General features: G+C 37.2%; 1 protein-coding gene across 7 annotated transcripts in view; it reads left to right on the forward strand.

Annotated features, from left to right (window-relative positions):
* Positions 1-23367, forward strand: part of Rap1 (RAS oncogene family member Rap1) — a 126432-nt gene that overhangs the window by 84630 nt on the left and 18435 nt on the right. Inside the window, exon 1 of one of the 7 annotated variants that reach the window (XM_067112477.1) lies at positions 13452-13630. The exons of 3 other annotated variants lie outside the window; for them this stretch is intronic. In XM_067112477.1, the coding sequence (XP_066968578.1) occupies position 13630 (1 nt within the window). In that variant the 5' untranslated portion in view covers positions 13452-13629. Of the gene's footprint in view, positions 1-13451; positions 13631-13709; positions 14249-23367 lie in introns of those variants that run through there. 3 more of the 7 variants (XM_067112472.1, XM_067112474.1, XM_067112476.1) reach the window with 3 other exon arrangements.

Below are 23367 nucleotides of genomic sequence, written 5' to 3' on the forward strand. Positions count from 1 at the left end.
AAAAGATAACTAAAATTCCCTTCGGTAACATATATGAAATATTACTATAAGGTAGATATATTTGTATATATAATATGATGTGATAAATATCATATATATATATATATATATATATATATATATATATATATATATATATATTAGATTATATATTTATACACTATTTATACACTCACATATATATACATATATATAAACACATATACACATATATGTGTGTGTACTGTATTTATATATATAGCGTGCACTTGAGCCTCTTTCCAGATAGCTATGTGGTACTATATATACAGGTATTATTTTATTTTAATAAATGAGAGCATTTTGCTTTTAAACACAACACAGCAGTTACCACTAACGAGACAATATGGACCATTCAAGATGTTGGGTAAGAGGCAGACGTCTCATGATGGAGACGAGGCTGCTGGTTGAATTGGGTCTAATGAGGCCGGATTGCCTGATCGTAATTACATCATATTACATGATTGCCTCATATATGCTGGCTGAAGAGCTTGTAATGTAGGAATGAAAACGCGTGTGTGTGCAGTCGTTTTTTTTTATGTGCTCACAAACCATTGTACTAAAAAACAGTGCGCACTCTAGCCGTCGAGAATCGGCGCATATCCATGAGTGATTCCAGCAAATGCGTCTTTGTTGTGGCAGGGTGAATGACCAAGTGCTTCATTCCAGGACGCCATCACGGCAGTTGTGAACACTAGACCCCCACACCATTCGATAAAATTCCCTAAAACTAAGAAAATTTGGAAACAGAAGAAAGCCAAGGCACATCTATTCAAAACCGCCTTTGATATTCAAAGACTAGTTATCCAAAAAGACATAAAGCTGACAGACTGAGTTTTACTTGATAGGAAGGCCTTCAAAATGAACAAGGATAATAATGGTGAAATTATAAGCCATGTGTCGTATTTGTATGTATGTATGTATGTAATATATATATATATATATATATATATATATATATATATATATATATATATATATATATATATATATATATATATATATGATATGTGAGGTTAACATAAACCCTTTTCATCCATTTTGGTCGTTACCGACTATTGTCGATGAACCACCCGGAACATGATTTCCTTTTTTGCGTGAACAGACCACCAGAGGGTCCAACGAAATATTATCCGAGCTCGGTTTTCGAACTGTGGCCTTCTCGATAATGGGGCGAGTGTCTTAACTGGTAGATCTCTTAATTAATCCCTAAACAGATTAAATTATTAGAAAAAATCTAAATTGAGTGTACAATGGATAGGATTTGCTAGCGCTGTGATTCCGTTAAAGATCATAAACTATAAAGTCCAACAAAACCTGCTCACTTTTCAAGTCCAAGGAAAGCTACTACGTAAGTCACAGTAGCTAAGAAAAGTCCTCGCGCCCTTTTTAACGGATCATCGGCTTAACCACAGAAAACTTCGCGGCGTATTCTATTTAATTTATCATTTTCACTAATGCGAAGGAACTTACATTTTAATAAACGTGTTATTTTATCAGTAACCGCACAGGGACTAATTTTTCGATTACTTTAATCGCTTCGTATGAGAATTTCGCAAATGCATTCATTACGATTTAAAAGTAGAATATTACATTGCAAATTATGAGAAGCAGAGAAAGTACCTGACCAATGAAGAATAAAACTGCTCGAAGAGTCCATAAATCCACACCAGGCCTCTTACACCATTACGGGCTCCATTAGGCAAGAGCCATTGCTGGCATAAGGCCAGATTAATATAACCCAGCCAGCTGTATTTTCCCTCCTTCCATGGACTAAATTGCGTATTGGCGTTCTACTAAACCTAATTGCCTTAGGCTGAAAAAACGAGTAGCTGAGGATTGTGGGGCAATGCTGAATCATATAGCGAAATTCATCTTACCAAGCAAATTAGTTATTCGCGCAATGGCATTTGGCAAACATGCACGGCATTCTAGTTCATTATCTCCGTCTCCGACGAGAAAATATAACTCTGTACAGCCACAGCAGCCATAGAGTGGTTGCGGACTCCATTATATCGGGTAGCCGCAAAACACTCAGGCGATGAACGTCATTGCAAATTAGTCCTTATGATGTCTGTTCGCGAGGGCCATTGGCGTTTTGGTATCTCGATCTTGGGTAATCATGTCAAGCCTTCTTGAGACAGGATGCACGGAAAAGAAAGAATAAAAGAAAGAAAGAGAGCGAGCGAGGGAGGCCCGGATTCATATCCTAACTGTGATTTCCTGTGTAGCACAGATCTCTCTCACTCTCTCTTACTCCGTCGTTCTCAAACACGTACATTTATGAATAATCTGTATATATATATATATATATATATATATATATATATATATATATATATATATATATATATATATATATATATATATATATATATATATACTGTATGTGTACAAATATATATATATTTTTTTTATTTATATATACAGTATATATATATATATATATATATATATATATATATATATATATATATATATATGTGTGTGTGTGTGTGTGTGTGTGTGTGTGTGTGTGTGTGTGTGTGTGTATAAATTTTTGGAACGCTTTGAATTAGGAAATTAGGAGAGAGACAATTTTTGCAGAAGTGTTGATTGACGTCTCTGAAACCAGGAGAGCGTTACTGAGAAATCACCAGCAAGTCAGAACTGATAATAGCGGGATGTCCACAGTCTGCTAAGAGTAAGTGGTAACGAATTAACCGGTCTTAACCTGAACTGGATGCAGTTCTTATCAAAGCAGTCACCACTGGATCGTTTTGAATATAAAACAAAGACAATAAGCAACGTTACTGCTTGCTTAAGAGATCCAGGAGTCTTACAGAGAGGACGAATGGAGATCAGACTCGGCAAAATGAATTTGCTGAGGTCTCTTCAAGTATCTAGAAGCAGCAGTGACTCTTTCGTCATGACAAATGACAGAGCCCGAAATTATCATTTCAGCACTCTTGCTCTTTCAACAGCTAGACAGTGGAAGGCTAAAATCGAACAAAATGAACGCTGTCTGCCATTTTGATATTTTCAAAATTCAGAAATAGTGACGATATAAGCTTTGCTGGCATAAAGGGGGAAAAAATTAGGAAAAAAAGTCTTCAATACTGGATGGTTTATTTAGACCACCGACTTAAGATTCTCCACGTTCACAGAAAAGGAGGGTCAAAGAAAGTATAGGGAATGAATGAGAATACCAAGACCACTTTGTTTTGGAGAGAAAAAAGTTAAGTATACCTTAGTTTAACCATACCACTGAGCTGATTAACAGCTCTCCTTAGGGCTGGCCCGGAGGATTAGACTTATTTTACGTGGCTAAGAACCAATTGGTTACCTAGCAACGGGACCTACAGCTTATTGTGGAATCCGAACCACATTATAGCGAGAAATTAATTTCTATCACCGGAAATAAAATCCCCTTATTCTTCATTGCCGGTCGGAGATTCGAACTGGCGGCCAGCACAGTGCTAGCTGAGATTACGTCATAGTTCTAAAGGGTATAAGCCTTAGTTTAGTACTTCATAAGTGATTCCGAAGATTCGGGTGCCCTTACCTAGCCCAACCAGACCTGAGTATACAGTCTGTTATAAAGCGAACGAAGCGGTAAGTCTGTCTTTATAAAAGGAGAGGGAAATAGAGACGGCATGAATTAATCTGTGCAGCAACAGGAATGAAACTACGCTGGCCCAGTTTAGAGGTTTGTTCCAGACCATCAAAAAAAAAATGTTGCAGTGCAAAAACTGTACTCTCTAAAAAGGCAGCAATGGTATTAAAACAGAGACAAACGCGCATAACGCTGCGTCTGTCTACGCATTGCAAGAAGTCGTAGATAATGTCAAGCGAGGGATCCTCAAGTGTTACAATTGCTTCGCTGAACGAGAGAAAAGGTTGAAATTGATTGAAGAGAGTTGACTCAAGTACTTAATGTGTTCCATCCTTCCATTTCAGCCTTGAACACTATTTGTGAATATTAGGAGAGTATGGAATAAAGTTTTCCCTTCAAGTTCGTCATCAGCTTTGCGAATTTAGTTTTTCTCTTAAAATTATTATTACTATGCTATCATAGTCTCGTGATGTTCACATTGTTACATACTCTTGCTTCTTTTCTAATTGACTTTGCTCTCTCTCTCTCTCTCTCTCTCTCTCTCTCTCTCTCTCTCTCTCTCTGCACTTTTTAAACCATGCCCTTCGAAGCTCTCCTCGTTCCATTTACTCATATGCTAATGGACGACCTTTATGGATATTTCACTGCTGCACTCCCCTGCTTCACATGTCAGCTCTCTGTAGGTGTCTGGAGACTTTTCCTCAAAGGAAAGTCTTTCGAAGTTGAAACATGTCAAATAATTGTCTATTTCCCTTTTTTTTTTACTCGAGCTTCTCCAGTAGTTGGTATGTTTATCAGTGCTCGTTCATTCATTCACGAAGAATTGTTGGGTATCGACATGTTACAATTATCGAGAAGACCGGTGTAACCCTGGTTAAGTCTGTCCGTCTTGATTCTTGATCCTAATTAAAAGAGTGACGAGCAAAGTATCCCATGCCCTTTTTCTCTTTTTTTTGTGACATCCGGGATGTTTAGAGCAAAACTGAGATCATATTTACGTGACTTCAGTCTCGCACCGATGCCGAAAATATCATCTATATAGTACAAAAGTTGTGGAGGGAGAGAGAGAGAGAGAGAGAGAGAGAGAGAGAGAGAGAGAGAGAGAGAGACTAATAGATACCTAGAGACACGTTCGTGCTGCGCCGCCTTTGGGGGAAAGCTTAACGCTACATTCTGTGAGAATTGATTTCTTCTCGCTGGCAAAGAGTTATGCTTTTCAGTTAGTTTTTTTCACGTTAGAACTTCAAGTTTTCATTTTCAACAACCATGCATTTACTTTACAGAAATATAAGTCATTTAACGCTTCAAATAAAGATCGCGATCTTGGGAGCTAAAGATTTAGAAAATCCAAATTGATTTCATATTCTTGAGCGACATCTGACTTTTGTCGACGTCGTTACTACAGCACATTGTTCTAAGCCTTTGACATTTCCCATTATCTAGCAAGAAGACAAAGAAAGCTGGAGTTTTTGGTCGAAACGGTAGACTCTGAACATTTAACGTTTTGTCCCATTCCCTAGATATAATATGGAATATCCCATAGAATTGTTATCACAATGGGTACTCCTTGGTGTGTTCTTGTCCAGTGTCGTCAACTAATCTAGTTAAGCAGGTTTGTTCTGTTTTTCAAATCTTTAAAACTATCTAGTATTGTCTTTAATTCGTCTACAAATGACGCAGTTTTGCCTGAGTGTCTTGCGTGCTGTTCACCCGCCCCCTCCAAAAAAAAGTCACATTTAGATGTTTAGATGTGCACAACTCCCATAAGATTCTTAAATCTTAGGCCGAGTGGAGTTCGGAGAAAATGTCCTGAAAAAGCACATGTCCAAAGGAGACAAAAAACAGGAACAAGAATTGAGCCTGGCAACAGACCCACGTCTTGTTTTAGTTTCATTGAACTGGTTTACATATATTTTATTCACATTTCCACGATATGAGAATCAAGACGAAAATTGTAAATTAAGAATAAAAGTAAAAAGAAAGCATAAAGTTTTTTAACGTCAGTTTTTTTTTATCAAGGTATTTAACACTGAGATGAAAGTTAACTTTGAATTTCTCTTAGCATGAAATATATACCAATCTTGCAGATGTTAAGGACATCTCTCTCTCTCTCTCTCTCTCTCTCTCTCTCTCTCTCTCTCTCTCTCTCTCTCTCTCTCTCATTTCGTAGATCATTCTTCCCAGCGATGGATTAGCCACTCAAACCATGCTTGAATATTTCACATTCTTTATGAATCACTAACCTAGCATGCATGTTTCAGTCTTATTTTTGTACTTCCGGTTACTTGGAAGCAGTTACAGATAGGATAATTGTACATTCTTCAGCGTCGCGGAGAGTGATAATCAGAAAAACTGCATATGGATTTTTATCTGCTTACCCATCTTTCTTGGTCTTTCAGGGATGGCAACTAGATTGTCAGTGTTAACCACAAGGTATATACTAAACTGAACTTCTAAACAGAATGTACTGTATTCTGGGTGTTCGTATCCATTAAGTAAAATAAATAGTATCATAAAAACTGATAAATGAATAAATACGCCAAATGTTAGAATATAATGACCTAGTGTCTTATCCCATTCTCTATTTGCATGGAAACACGTTCAGACACACATACACACACACACACACACACACACACACACACACACATATATATATATATATATATATATATATATATATATATATATATATATATATATATATATATATATATATATATATATATATATATATATATATATATATATATAATCACAAATTGGTGTCAGGGTGGAGTCGTGTCGTTAAAATGTGCCGCCCTTGCGTGTCTCTAGATGGGCGGGGTGTGGTGCCAAGGTGGCTGGGATTGTGGGAGTAGGACAGGGCCCGTAGCTGAGGATTGTTGGGTGGGGAGGGGGTGGGTGGAGGAGGTTTGTGACTCGGTCGGCCCTAATGGAATAGGAGTCGTGGGGATTAGAAGGGGTGGCGGGAGGGGGTTTAGTAGTTGTAGTAGTGAAACTCAACCACGAAAAGGCACAGCATTGTAGTGAATGCTTTTTAATTAATGACTTCTGTTGTGAGTCTTGGCTAGGTGGTCTTCCTCCTCTCCTTCGTTGCATATTTGGTTATATATATACAATGTATATATATATATATATATATATATATATATATATATATATATATATATATATATATATATATATACAGTATATATATATATATATATATATATATATATATATATATATATATATATATATATATATATATATATATATATATATGTAGGCCTATATATCTTTCACGGCATACAAGAGAGAATTGACGCAGCCATATGATCTAAAAAGCTATAAATAATCATTCTTTTGCGCCACCTCTGTGATCTCTTTGAATGACATTGACGACAAAGAAAATCATGGTTTGCCAGATCATTGGGATACACGCGCTTTCGTGTATGTCACCGTCAATGTGATTTGTATTATTGATTTATAGCTCCTTTTTGTCGCTAGCACCACAGAAAGAAAGTCGGTTCGTGACGTGATTGGAAGTATGGAGTTAGCGCTCAGAATGTATTCAAGGTAATATACAGTCCTATCGCGATTTCAAACTTACTCAGACGGAGACGCAAAATGAAATCAGAATAGCGCCCCCTTTCTCTCGCCTCTCCTCCTCTCTCTCTCTCTCTCTCTCTCTCTCTCTCTCTCTCTCTCTCTCTCTCTCGTAAATCTATGGTAGTATGCATCCGAGCACGAGGAATGTTGAGGGCAGATTAAAGTTCCAGATTTCCTAAAGTATAATGAAGCGAGACGGAACACTTCCTGCCATGTTGAGTGTTAAAATTCCGGGAGGCACCAAGACCCGGTGCATTATGATCTGTCTTGAGCCTTGCCTCAGCCTCAAACGCCGAGACGCGGCCCCCACCCTCGTTCGGAAGGCCAAAATTACCCTTAACTCAAGATGAGTGTGTACTTTTAAAAATGGCTGTTCATATGTTGGTTTGACACAACAAATCAGTAGTGCTCCGACGGGCTGAACTGCTTTGCAAATTTTGCGTAGGATTATTGTTATGTTTCTTTACTTAATCATACTTTGCATGTAAAGGTATCGGGTATTTTTAGGCAGTGTTCCCGTGATATAAACTGCTTTGCAAATTTTGCGTAGGATTATTGTTGTTTCTTTACGTATTCAGATTTTACAACTAAAACAGGTAGCGGGTGTTTTTCGGCATTTGAGAGAGCTATGATTTCTCATAGATTATGGATGTGCTTTGGTTAACTATTTCAACTTAATCCTTCGATAGCAACACTAGTCTTAAAAGTGTTTGTCTACTGCTCTTACAGATCTGATTAAGCGCATAAAAGTTTTCATTTTCGCTTTAGAGTCCAGGAGGGATTGGAATTTCCGCTAAGAATTCAGACGGTTACTGACTCCATGTTACCCCTATAATATTAATTTTGCTTGATCTATCATTAGATATCACTTATATGTGACGTGGATAAGACAAATTCAGTGATTTTCTGCACATATGAAGTATAGATACATGAAATATAGATACATGCAAGATGATGCACGGCTTGTGTTAACTTTGACAATCCTTTTATAACAACCTGCATTCTCATAGGATGACAAGAATCTAATCAGAGAGAGAATCATGTCATTCCCTCTCTCTCTCTCTCTCTCTCTCTCTCTCTCTCTCTCTCTCTCTCTCTCTCTCTCTCTCCTCAGATAGAATTTTAAGCGGCAGGGAGTAGGCAATCCATTATTATTTTTTTATTACCGGAACCCGTGGAACACCCATGTTGGATGAGCAAGCCTAAATGACCCATCAACGGAAATGCAATCTTAAACTCTGCATACAAGAAGGATTTCATTCAGCGCTGCTTCTATATCAGTGTTCATACAGTGCATCAGAAAAGGACTCGATTTCTAACTTTTTGTCCTCTGCAAAGTACCCTCTATTATTATTATTATTATTATTATTATTATTATTATTATTATTATTATTATTATTATTATTATTATTATTATTATTATTATTATATGAAAAAGTGTAGGGTACTAGATAAGCTTCATTATAAATTGAAATTAAACAACGAAGTGCTCTGAAGAACACTGACGTGTTACATGAATCAAAACCGGGGGAGAGGTACAACTTGAGTTTTTGTCAAAAAAAAAAAAAGACCTCTTGCTAAATGCAGTAATTGCATATTCTTATTTGAGATCCATGCAGATATTCATAAACGTAAAAAACTATAAAATATCATTAAGGAGCACAAATATAAACCATTTTCAGTAAAAATTTGCAGGACAGAATCAAGAGCGCCGAAAAGAAAGCCAAGATCCGGACCAGCTTCGAAACGAAAGATAACAGAAGGTTAATGCGTTCTCCGCTTTAGGAAATGACACATCCACTTCAGAAATGCATGATGAATAAACAAAATGTCGGCTAAAAAAAAATGGAATGGAAGGCGAAATCAAAATGATGAACTATTAGTTCCAAAAACTGTATATGATACCTTTCCTGCAAAACTCAGAAAATAAGGATTGGAGAAGTCTGTTATGATAACATGATAATTGGCAAAAGATACATCTTATTGAGAACAAAACTCATCTTAGTTGAGTGATCAGTTACTAGAGTAACTCTAAAGTCCAGTGGCACTGCAAAGGAATCTGTAGGGAGATTTTTGTATTATTTTACACAGCTAAAATCGTTTCTAAACATATGGAAACCTTAACGTCAGCCTTTCTCTGCGCAGCTGCTGTTAGTCTTCATGATCAATGGCTTTTCTTCCCCGAAACCTTTTGCCCTTTAACCCTCGTGCCTTCATCTCAGTTATACCGTCCATTTTCTTTGCTGCTGATTTGATAAAGTTCAAATCTAGCAAATTGGCTAGATTTGAACTTTATCAAATCAGCAGCAAAGAAAATAGACGGTATAACTAAGATGAAGGCACGAGGGTTAAAGGGCAAACGGCTTCGGGGGAAGAAAGGCCATTGATCATGAAGACTAACAGCAGCTGCGCACAGAAAGGCTGATGATAAGGTTTCCAGATATTTTAGAAGTGATTTTGCCTGTGTAAAGTCATACAAAAATCTCCTTGCAGATTCCTTTGCAGCACCACTGGACTTCGGAGTTACTCTAGTAACTGATCACTCAACTAAGATATGAGTTTTGTTCTTAATAATATGTATCTTCTGCCAATTATTATCACAGACTTCTCCAATCCATATTTTCTGAGTTTTGCGGCAAAAATATTATAGAACAGTATCATAAGACGAAAACATGTTTCTATTGCTCTTTGGAATTTTAAGATTTTGTTTCCTTCCCCTCTTCCTACTTGCCATTAGTCTTCGCTTCCGCACAAACAAATATCCCATCTTCATATGCTGAGAACCTCCAGGAACCCAACTAAAAGCGTTTCACTTAACTCATACAAATACGGGCATTTTGAGTTCCTTACATTTTCACACATTTACATTGTGGCTCAGATAACTACAAATCCACGTGTATATTTTATTTCTTCTGTGCTTTCAATCCTCAAAACTATAAATTCATTCTCTTTCCTCATGAAATTGATCTGCAATATCCTCCAGTTCTCGCCAGTCTTCCTGTTTAGTCCATTACCTCTAAGATATTAGATACTGCTTGCCACACCAACAAAGTTACTTCATCTTTGATGGTGCTTGAGGATTATTGCATCCGAACCTTTAATCTCCCACTGCGAACTATCATCACCCAGTGTTCCTGCATTCTTATCATTTGAAGGGAAAGTACGACAGGATTTCGAATACTACCAAGCATTTGTTTGGAGTGCTCTTACACTTTCAGGTGTCATCACATGGGAACACTTTTGTCAACTTTTTTTGCTTCTTGATGCCAGAGTTCACCCAAAGCAGCCAGCAGCGGTGTAAAAATTGAAGACAAACATGTTCTTCATATTACAGCCGACGATTGGTACCTTTGTCGGGAAATAATCTAATACATCCATCACCGACGACAAAGTAATTCGAGTCAGTCCAGAGGAATCATGATTAACTGGTGCTACTAGTGCAATACTTGATAAAAATTCTATGAACGCATAAATTCTTTATTTGCTGTCGTAAAACATCAGTGGCAAGTTTTAGCACTGACTCGGCACATATAGGCATGAGTGGGTCCTGCATCTAGGCGACAGTCTATGAAGCCGTGTCCACGGAAAATTTCCAGTTGTCCTACAGACTCGACGATCTGATTGAAAAACTTTTTTTATGAAATGGATTGTATTAAATATATTTTACTTAATTAAAAGCCAATTTACTAATAATTGAAGTAAGAAAAAACGCCTGTTCGTGGCAGAAACAATTCGGCCGAAGTGATAGCATGAGCACCTTGGGTCCATTACTGGAAGTACGACATCAAAAGATGCAGCAAAAAAAAAAAAAAAAAAAAAAAAAACCGTCCGCGTAACAGCGCTTTTAGAGAAAAGTACATCAGGTAGAGCAGCCCTCCCTTTCTACTACACAAAATATCACTTTTAATTCAACTATAAATCGTCTTAATCTCATCTTTTAAAGATTCATAAAAAGAAAAAAAGAGATCATTTCACCAAGTTTCACCAGCTGAAAAAATCTCGTGATTTGTCACTGAAATTTTCAGCAATAGTGAATCTATGTTTTTTTTTTTCCTGTCTTTCTCATGGAACAATAAATGCTCTTCAATAAAAATCGTCCTTTTAGTTCCCTTGTCTCAGCAAATCTCAGCCAAATCCCCACTCAAGATATTCACTACCTATGACCCCACGATTTTGTCCATCTCTTGCCCAATATAGCGTTTCCATGTAGGGTTCTTCTTGAAGGCTGATAAAGCAAGCCTGATTCCAAATACTTCTGTACATTTCGTGGAGGAGCTAGGTAAGAAAATGGTTCCTTCATTTTTGTCATCTCTTCCGGCAGATCTCCAAAACTGATCGATTCATCCTTTCAGAAAAACCTGGGATTCAAGCTATTCCAGAAAAGCAACAGAAGCGCCTTATACCTCCAAATACTCGTGCCCTTTTGCTTTTGTACAAAAAATAAGCCCCGTGGTGAACTTTCCGAGATCTTAAAAGTGTGTTTAATGAATGTGATTTTCATCCTTTTCCTTATCCTTTAAATTCTCTCTCGTTCGTTAACAACACCTAAAGTGGTTACAAATTTCTGCAGTGAATAGGAATACAGTTTCATTCGCTGAAATCACAGTGTTTAATGAAATTTCGTTTACATTTTTCATATACCAATATTAACTTGGTTCACAATAATTCCTGTATTAATATATTGATAATTTAGTAAGACATTCAGATTTAGACAGCGTACTCTGATAGGAAACATTTTCAACGAAACATTTATTCTCCCGTCATATGTATTCCTAGTTTGTATGTTAGGTAAATTATGATACGGCAACACATTTGTATAAGTACAGAATAGTGCAATATACCGATGCACTTTGGGGGCAAATGAATCACAAGATTACACCCTGTGTTCCATTTTTTATCTCTGGTACTGTACACACACACACCCACATACACATATATTTACGTATATATATGTGTTGTAAATATATATATATATATATATATATATATATATATATATATATATATATATATATATATATATATATACATATATACATATATATTGTATATATATATATATATATATATATATATATATATATATATATATATATATATATATATTTATATTATATTTATATGATTATATATATAAATATATATATGTATATGTGTGTATGTGTGTGTGTACAGTACCACAGGGTGTAATCTTGTGATTCATTTGTCCCCAAAGTACATCGGTATATTACACAATTCTGTACTTCTACAAATGTGTTACAGTCCCTGGGTTCAAGCTACTACCCAATTTCATTTCTCCCATGAACGACTTCGAGGATAAAAATGAGGAACTGAATAATGTTCTTACTGGTGTTAAGGAATAGATAGCGTGTAAACAAATAAAACTAAAATTGAAATTGAGAGTATATATATGAGCGAGGAAGAAAATAACATAATGAGTTTTGGTGAGAGGCGAGCGTTGATACTAATTTTGTCCAGATGACTGATAAAGTCCGTGACTTCGGTGTGCTACTGGACTGCTTTTTCCTCTGAGTACTCAAATAAATAAAGTCTTGGGGGTTATTGGATGTCATGATAGAAATGTTGCCTTTGTTAGAAAAATACCTTGATGAGTGAACCATCAAGAAACATGTGCCTAATTGGGTCATTAGCAGATTGAACTGCCGTATAATAATTTACCTAACAAACAACCTAGGAATACATATGGCAGAAGAATGCTGACTTTCAATGAATATGCTGTATGTTTCGTTGAAACTGTTTCCTATTAGAGCACAATGTCTAAATCTGTATATCATACTAAATTATCAATGTAAATAATACAGGAATTATTATGAACCAAGGTAATATTTGTATATGATAGATATATATATATATATATATATATATATATATATATATATATATATATATATATATATATATATATATATATATATATATATATATATAAAGGACGACAGACAGTCGAAAGACCTCGCAGCACTCCAGTGTTTCCTTCCCTTCGTGGATTTTATCTTTATTTATATATATTCATCACGTTCCATATTTTCGTGGTTCAGTTATACATACACAGACACGTATATATATATATATATATATATATATATATATATATATATATATATATATATATATATGTGTGTGTGTGTGTGTGTGTGTGTGTGTGTGTGTGTGTACTGATAACATATCTTCAGTATATACTTTCATTATCTTATCGCAATCTATGGCCTCTTGATTCGCCACAATAATCTAAAGAGAAATCGTGAATCATCTCGCCAAACCTTAAATTCTGCGTTAAAGTATGATGAATCTCGACCACCTACCATATATGAGTGACATTTAACATAGAAAAATAATACAACGATAATCATTACTAACAGACGTATGTGAAACACCCGACTTCGTATTGAATAAAAGAAAGTGAGTACCAAATCGATTACTGTTAATATGTGATCTTGCTTCACTACGAACTGTAAGAACAAATGAATTTTGATGAATCATACCTTGGTGTGGAAGATGGCGTCAGATGAAGAAAGAACCATCGGCTCAGTCGAGAGTTGCCCGGAAGCGCTTTTGGGGAGAAGCCATCGCCCAAAATTGTAAATAATTCTCATAACTCGGTGGGCTACGGCCAATAGTGATTTCTCTGTTTGGTTTCCACAAAATCCGACAAGGGTAAGAAAAAATCTTTGGGACTGTGGTCTAAGTTATCGATGTTATAAGCTCCCATAAAAGCGTTTTAATTGTCAGGTGTAGGCAGGGGTGTTGGCATTGTTTTTATACCGCTGGATCCACCCATATTGTCAGTATTTTGATCGTAACTCAACACGTGAATCGGTTTTCTTGTGGAAATGCAATATTGCAGCCGGTGTGGTTTTGTGGAGTAGTTGTATCCGAAATACAGCGACTGATAAGAATTTCATCCACTTGTTGCTACCGTTCGCACCAAGTCTCATCATTTTCCAACTCGACCGAATTTGGTTTTGATCTCCTCAGGGTAAGAGAGGCTTTGGTGGAGTGTGCTTCAACAACTAACACGTACGTGTGTGGTTTGCATTTACTTTTGGTTATGGGGGCGCCAGGACTACCCCGGACAGAGTGCGGTGCGGATTAGGCTGTTACCCTAAGGTTAGGCCAGCCTTTGCGGCCCAGTTTCAGATTATCCCAGGTTAGGTCTGTCCGTCCCAGCGAAACATTCTGTTAATAAGGGTAATAATACGATGCATTGATTCCTTCCTAATTCATGGTCTTTAGTTTTACGACTGCTTAGCGTAACCCAGGTAAGGCTAGCCTATAGGCTATTGTGTTTCTGGTATTTTGATCCTTAGCCAATGGTTGGTGCAGACCACACATTTAGTTTTTCCCCCATTTAGGCCATGTAAGTAGTTGTATGCAGATCCCGGTGGAAAAACGGTAGTTTTAGAGGGTGCTACCACAAGTGAATTAAGATGCTCCAGCAGGAATGGTTTGAATTGCACAAACCACCAGAGAGGCAGTTGGAAAAGTACACTGGGTAAAACTGAAGATGGTAAAACTATAGAACAGCTCTGCACGGACTTTTACCTTGGAAATTGATTTTTCCTATACTTTTTGTGTTGCTAATGAAGAAGGTGGTGTTGTTTAATGTTGGTCGATTGTTATTAAACTCATATCTGCCCAACATGGTTGGGAACCCTTTAAGAACGCTGGGTTTTGGGTGTGGGAAATCTTTTGGGAGAAAGATCTGACTGCCATGTTGTTGTTATGGAATTTTCTGCTCAAGCGTAAGACATTAGGGAGCCATATGTTCAAGAAGGGAATGGCTAAGGAAACTGTTATAAAAGCAACTATATTAACCTAGCATACCCTAACCTAACCTAACCTAGAGGCTGTGTTACTTAGCCAGGGGGAAGAGCCCTCGGCGAAGGAAACTCCACTTTTTACCAAAAGCTTTCCTATAATGCTATCAGTTCTGATGTTAATTACAGGTTAATTCAGTCGACCGATAAAAATAACAGTAAATTGTTAATAAGCAACCAAAATACTATAGTAAAAGTCAATTTCCAAGGTAATACTTGATGCAGAGCAACCCATAGTTTTTAGCCTGAAGACTAATGTAGTTGGCAGAATGACGGGAGCAGGCTCTAACACTACCCCAAGCAGAAGTTTAGTTGATGTTTATAATGTTTGGTGGTAGGCTACTAGGGGGTTCCAGGGGGACAAAGTGCCCCCCCCCCCCAGCCAGATCGGGGCATGACGCCCCAAGTCAGGTCAGGACACTGCATTCTAGGAAAGGTTAGGTTTGTTTTCACCTGCGAACCTGTATGTTATTCTCAACTACCTCCCCTGGTTTAGTAACTACCAGTTTGTGCAAAATTGACACCTTGTTTAGTACCAGTCCCCTGGGTATGAATGTAAAACCATAAACAAAAGACAGTGAATATCAGAAACATAAAAGAACAGCCTAATCAAGAGGGGTTAAACACTTCAGTCGGCACCTTGGGGGAACCAAGTCGCTGTAGTCGTCTTCAGTTTTATCGTACATGGTTTGTGATCTTATCCAGTATCAATCAAGCATTACATTAAAAAAAAAAATGGGGGCAAGTATAGAACGACAGGACAGACGCAAACAAACCAAGTCTTTCCTAGAATGCCAGGTCCTGACCTAACTAGACCTTACCCTCGTAACCTCACTTAGGACACCATGCCCTGGCCTGGCTGGTGGGGCTTTCACCCCCCCCTCCCCGTGAACACCCCCACCATAATGTTAAACATCGGAGACAATGGACTTGACTTCTGAGTGGAGGTAGTCCTGTCATTCAATGAATTACCCAAAAAATGTCACAGTCGATTACAGTGATGCATCCCAACCATACTTCCCATGGCCCCATGTCCTTACTTCCCTGGGGGCCACAAAGGAAACCAATACAGACTTGGAAAATAAAGCTGAGCACTCATGGATATATTTTATTAAAGCAAAAGCAGTCATGATAAACCTTTTCCATTACTTCGGCTGAATGTAATCATCTTGATGAATTCCATGCTGGTGTGGTATGTTTCATCTATCACCAGCCTATATTGTAATTGTGCTGATTGATATATCAGTGTGTATTTATGCTTGATACAATAAGCACATGAAAATATTGTTACCAAGAGTTTTTTTATCATCTTTATGATTCAGCATTCATGCCCATGTGGCTAGTACTGAACTGTTCATGCAAGTTGATTGGTATTAAAGTAAAAATTTTCTGGTTATTATTAATCTAACGCTTGATCATCAGAGACAGAAACAGTACAGAAGCATTTGTGAAGGTAAAATGGATGATGCAGATTATGTTTTTCCCTTTACCATTTATTTTTCCACATGTTTATTGAACAACATGGGCTCTACATTTGGCTACAATGCATTTGTCAGTGCGCATGAAATGTTAGTTAGTTATGTTTTCAGATGTTCACTAATATTTAAAAGTATTATGACCAGATGTTGAGTTTATTTGACTTTATAAATACCATCATACAGTATGTGATGATAAACCTAAATATGCCAGCTTTGATCACATAAGAAATAATTGGAAAATGAAGGGTAAACAGAAAAACAAAACTGGTATGAGGTTTATTTTAGCTTCCAGAGACCAAATTTTAATTATTTTGTTGACTGTTGATGTTCAGTCATTATCAGTAATGATGATAACACTTACTCCGTTTCCGTACAAATGAGGTATTCTACAGTGTACTGTAGTGTTAATGATAATAAGTACTGTAGACAAATTTATGACATTACTGTAATTAACCTTGAATTGCCATATTTCCCAGCATCAAAGACTTCCTTTTCCCAAAAATGAGTTGGAAATTTGCTGTGCGTCCTAGAGGCTGAAGGTCATATTTTTGGTAGGCCCTAGAGGAAGGATACTTTTGCTGGGAAGCAAGATAGCTAACAAAATATGTACTCACAGAGATCATTCCTATATTGCCACCTTTTGTATCCAAGTCAGAAGACAAGTAGTAACTTGCATGTTGTATATTAATAATACCAAGGATTTCACTCTCCTCTAACGACCATTGCTTCGAGGGAACATTATTAGCCGAAGAAAGTAAACTTGTGGTATTTTATGGGGTTTAACCGTAAATCTTACTACTAGGCAAAAACTCACCCCCATTTGTTTTGGCTGTTTTGATGTTCATTGATGAAGTGCATCATGTTTGTGTGGTTTTTTTTTTTTTTTTTTTTTTACAAAACTGCAGTAAAATTTTATTTATATTTTTATATTTATAGAAATTACTTGGTTGCCTGTTTAAAATTTTGTTTCCTGGTAGGTCAACTTAAGAGAAGCTTATTGAAGATTAAAATCAGTGAACATGAAAAAATATGACAGAAAACATTATTTTGAAATATACTAAAAACATGCTATATTAGAGGAAGCCATGATATTTTGGTGCATTGAGACCATCAGATGCTCACAGCACACCAAGGTGCAGAGTGCTTGATCCAAAACAAAACCGTCAGCTCTTGGTAATGTCCCCAGCGCAATTTATCGGGAAACGGTAAATATCATGCTGTTATTGTAAAGCCACATATTATTTCTTGTTATTGGTCATTATTTTCTTTCCTCATTTTCACATTTTGATTGTCAAAATTTGGGTGTGTGTTCGACACCAGAAAATATGGTACATTGTAGACTACAGCATATCAAAAATGTTAAGAGACAGCCCATCTGAAACATTCTGAAGCAGAAAATTTAATTGAAGGAAAGGAAATCAGATTATGATAAACTGTGTATGAGTGAAAATAAATCTCAATCTTGACAGTTCATTTTTCTTGTGAACTGACTTACCTGGGTGAATTCCCTAATAAAAAAAGTGAATATAGAAATTAATGCCTGCGTAATCCTGCACACCTGCTCCTAATTGGCCAGGGACCCACCCTCTGTCTTCCCCTCAAAATTGGACACAGCCTATTCATTACTTTAGGGTTATGATATACATCTTGTCTCATCACTGGTTGGTCAATTCAGTTAAGGGCACTTATGAGTTTTTATAGTGTTTGCATTAGTGGTGCCTGAAGCAGCACTGGCCATCTACTGTCAATCCTCCAACATTACAAGTATCACTGAGTATGGAAATGAGGTACAATGTTGCTCAGTAGTTAGACAGTGGGAGCTTTCTTGTGGAAGTTCTGCTGAACTACTCTGGACTCAAGATGCTTTTGTTTTTAAATGCATTGATTGTTACTTGGAGTGCACACCTGTGTGGCATATTTTATCAGATTTGCAGACTTGAGATGATTCTCACCAGTGCATTTAAACATTCTTGATGTGTTTGCTGTTTCTCCACTATTGCTGGTTTGGGAAGCAGGTGCACAGGTGGATGGTTCACCATATATATCATGGAGTAACTGAACGCATACACTGCTTGCTCTAAAGATGTGTTGACCAAGTGATCACCAGTGTGTTAGTCTCAGAATGACCCTGGTGTGTCAGTGCTGGACACAGCCGAGTGGTATCCTTACATGCGAGGCCGTATTATTGGTAGCCACAGCTGTTAAGGTCTCTACAGTCCATACAGTTGCTTATGCATCACAGCAGTAGACTATCCAGCCTCTCTTTCACATTGTAGTACCAGAGATGTTTTGGTATTTTCAGATTACAGCTTGTGTTCACCACACAGTGGTGCCCATCTTATGTGGTTTGTGTCATCATAGGGTTCTCTCCAGTCAGAGCCGCTGTTCAGCAGATAGCAAGTTGTTAGTCTGCCTTTGCTAAGACAAGCTTCTCTCTTTTGCTGCATTTAAGGTTACTGATCAGCCCTTTCCCAGGCCTTCTGAGTTAAGGCCATGGACCTATCTGCCTCTTGAGTCTTGAGGAGCTTTTGATAGTCTTGCTCGCACTGTGAACTTGGCTTCTTGATGATGGTGAAAAGTCAAAATCTGTCATTTCCTGCAAGCCTTGCTCCCTTCCCTATGAGACTTTTGAATGATGATCAAGATGAGATTTGTTAATGTCCTGTGCAAGTTTTACTGTAAATACCTGCACAAGACTACATCTTAGACCCGAGTGTCAATATCTTTTTTAGTACCATCAGACACATAAAGGAAGTTTATTAGAACACTGTCTTATTCTGGCTTAGAGAGGTCATCAAGCAGGTGTATTAGTTGTCTGATGAGAGGGCTGACTAGACATTGGGCAAAGGATCACAAATTCAGGGGTATTGCATTTAGGAGGAACTTGCTGTCACAGGTAATGAGGAAAGGTGCTTGTTGCTGCAAAACCACCTCTACTAATTATTACTTGAGGGACATCTTCCATGTCCCTGGATAGCTGCTTGAGATCAGTTAGGACAGAACAGCATTCCACCTAAGATTTACAGCCCAGAAAGGTTAGATGAAGGAATTTTTCTTAAACCCAGCAGCCAGCAGCTTTGTTCTCACTATTCAACATGCTGATGCAGATTGGTTATGTAAGAGCTGCTGTTGGCTCTAGTTAGATGCGAGATGTGGTGGAGCATACTTATCTGGGATTCTTCAGAATTATGCTACTTAACAGGCTGGTCTTCATCTGTCCACAGCAAATGTGTACCATTAAAAGTGGGCTATCTTAAGTCATTGGTGTCTTTGATAGAAGTCTCTCCGGCCATAGCCACCGCTCAGCAGAGCGTTGAATTTCTCAACCACTTCTGCCAAGACAGGATGCTCTTTGTTTCTGTGGTAAGTGGTATTGCTTGGCCATTTCCGATGTTCTAACTGGAGGTTATGGATCTTTCAACCTCGGTTGAGATATCATGCTTCTTAGGAACTTTCAGCAGTGTTGCCCACCCTTTGAACTTTTCTGGACGGGAATGTTAATATATGATGGTCTGTAGTCTCACCCAGGTTTTGATGTTGTCTTTCTGTTAGCCTAAGTATTTTGAAGAGAGCATCACAGTCTTTATATATATATATATATATATATATATATATATATATATATATATATATATATATATATATATATATATATATATATATTATAATATATTTTTGTTTTAAGCATGCAGTGTTATATATATATATATATATAATTTTTTTTTTTAAGCATGCAGTGTTAGATATCTCCCTCATTCTTTTTAATTCCTGAATTTTTGGCAGACTCATAACCAGTCAGTCTCTCTCTCTCTCTCTCTCTCTCTCTCTCTCTCTCTCTCTCTCTCTCTCTCTCTCTCTCTCTCTCTCTCTCTCTCTCATTGCATGGGTGTAGTGAATTCTCCAATATTTCTATCAAGAGTGGTGTATTTTTAAAGTCTTGGTTCAAGCAAAGAGCCTCATTGCAAGCTGCACTATTGTACTGGCTTTTTGCACTCTCTCTTTTGCCCAGTAAAATCCATATATTTTTCTGAGACATTGACAAGTCTTGTGGGAAGGTACTGTGGGTGGACATAAAACCTAGTAGAGTATGGTGTGGGAAGGTACTGTGGGTTTCAACAGACTCAAGTTAATTTTAGGAATGCTTAGACATTTTTGAAAGTATGCAAGATTAGTTGTTAAAGAACTAGAAGTAATGTATAGAGCATCATGTATAATTGGATGCAGTGTTTACTATAGTGCATAAGCTTACTTTGCAGTATTATATATGTTGTTACCAGTGTTATTACATTGGATAAGGATTGTTAGGATCAAGTACAGAATGTATTTATGACCAAATTTTGTAGTTATGCAACTAACACCAGGTTTTGTAGTTAGTAATTAACACCAATATAGTAATTAACACCAGGTATGTAGGTATGCAAGTAACACCTGGTTTTTGCTGGTATATAATTAACGCACTCTTCTTGGGTCAATAAAGTTTGTAGTCTTGAAATTATCTAACTCATTAAATGATTAAGGGATATTGGGTTGCTGAAGTTAAAATTTCCTTCTTGTAGAATTCAGTTTACTACTGTTTTAAGGTAAACTTTTATTTTTATTTTAATGCAAAACTCCTGGTAAGATTAGAAATGGTAAGTATTGTAACCATTACTAGTGATACTCATAAATCCAGATGCACTGTGGAAGATTTTTCCCATATGGAAGAAGGAATTAGGCTATCCAGTCTTCTCTGTTGGCTTTCATCGCATGAAAATAAATTCATTTTAGTGCATTGCCAGCCCATGTTAGTATGAGAGGCAATGAACAAGCAGATGTGGAAGCCAAATATGGAACAAAACTGGACAGTATTGGTTGCCTCTCTGTTCCTATACTGATACAAAATGTCCTGGTGGCCTTATATTACACGAAAAGGGAAAATTCAATGGAATTTGTTGTTTATGAATTAAAACGCTCACCAGAAAATCTGTCCATCAATTGGTAATGGATCATCATCTTATCAGAGTAATCAGGGACTTAGACCAGGCTGAATAGACTGAGGAAAGTTCATACTCATTCAACCTGCAAGTTCATCCTGGAGGGTAACAGACCACCACTGTATGGTCTTTGTGATATCCCCTTTACTGGGAGCATATAGCCTTTTGGTGGACTGTCCTAAGTACTGTATGCAGATCAGAGAAGGAAACATATTCTAGTTTCCATTTAAGATATGAAAATAATGGCAGTATTGATAATGCCATGGACTTTTTAAAAGCTATAGACATTTTTTATGATACAGCATATAAGATTTTTGTCTCTTACTAGATTACAGTAGTAGAAGTTAATTTATCTGTTTTATCTTCTGAAATTATCTTGGTATTGGGTAACCAAACATTAGACCAAACTTTCATGAATCAATTAGAATCAGCCATCACTTAGAACTTGAAATCCTGAGATGCAGGAGTGATGTAACAGGTATTCAGGGAAATGGTTTTTATTGTGTTATTGATTGAAAGTGTAAGAGCATTGTGATGAGTGAGTTGAAAGTGTTTCTCTCTCTCTCTCTCTCTCTCTCTCTCTCTCTCTCTCTCTCTCTCTCTCTCTCTCTCTCTCTCTCTCTCTCTCTCTCTCTCTCTCTCTCTCATGATATATGCTTTTAAGTAGTCATTCAAAGATGTTATGCAAGAAGTTGCCTGCATTAGAGTTGGTAATTTAGTTGAATCATTCATGTCACTAAAACCATGTTGTATTATTGTCCCCCTTCCAAATATCCAATTGTGAGTCATTTTTATGGTTTCTCTGGAGGCTTGATAGAGAAGTTTGCCCATTTATCAGTCCCTTGATAACAGTACATGCATTCTTTTTTACCGACCTAAGTTTTCTGTTCTAGTGCGTTACTAGTAAGTATTTTGTTGTCACAATGTGGTATTTGTAAAATTTGGTATGTGGGGTTACTTTTGTAAGAGGAAAATTTCCCCATGGTTACTTGTGTGCATAACATAATACTGTGCTTATACAGGGTTGAAGGTACAGTTTTGTTGTCATGTTTAAAACATACAGCAAGCAGTGTAGTCTATGTGAAAGGTGAAACCACTTCTGAAGTTAGTGTTCATTACAAAATTGTACATGTCCAGTGTATGACAAAGAATGGTACTGGTTTCCTTGGTGTGTTTTAGAGAGGTCGTTGCTTTTTGTATATTCTTAAGTCATTAGTTTTAGGGCTGATTCAGAGTTGGAATGCATAGTGAGAAATTTAGCTGCCAGTGCTGGAACATAGGCCCATATTTCACTGCCATTCATTGATTGGTTATCTCCTGCAGTTGCTTCAGTGGTGTTTGAAATGACACTGATCATCTGCTTTTGGTCCTCCAACAATGCTTGTGCCTCTCGACAGGAAGTAAAGGACAAACCCGCATAGGTACACCATAGATAGGAACCTTGTGTGTGAGTTGTACTGAATCCCCCACCTTCAGAAATGCTTCTGTTCTCACTCATAAAAGTGAGAACTTTTATGATTACATCGTCTCTCGTGCTTTGGTTATGTTTACAAGAGATAACTCGGCCACACAGCAGTGGTCCTGAAGTGCTTCTGGTATCGCTTGCATACCAGATCAGTTGAAAGGCTACTTGGTATTGCAGATGAGCAACTCTGGCACAGGGCCTTATCAGCCTTAGTATCACACATGCCAGGCTGTACAGTAGATTACAGGAGTAGCCCTTGCTTGTGCTCATGTATGTTGCTGGGAAGCAGGCATATCTTGGTTGAAAGGACATTACCAGTCATGTTCTTTGGACAGTACTTTGTACCTAATGGAATAAGTCTTCATAAAGAGGATGAAAGCTTATAGTCTCACAGGAATAAAGT

This window comes from Macrobrachium rosenbergii, chromosome 12 (assembly GCF_040412425.1).
Source record: "Macrobrachium rosenbergii isolate ZJJX-2024 chromosome 12, ASM4041242v1, whole genome shotgun sequence".
NCBI lineage: Eukaryota > Metazoa > Arthropoda > Malacostraca > Decapoda > Palaemonidae > Macrobrachium > Macrobrachium rosenbergii.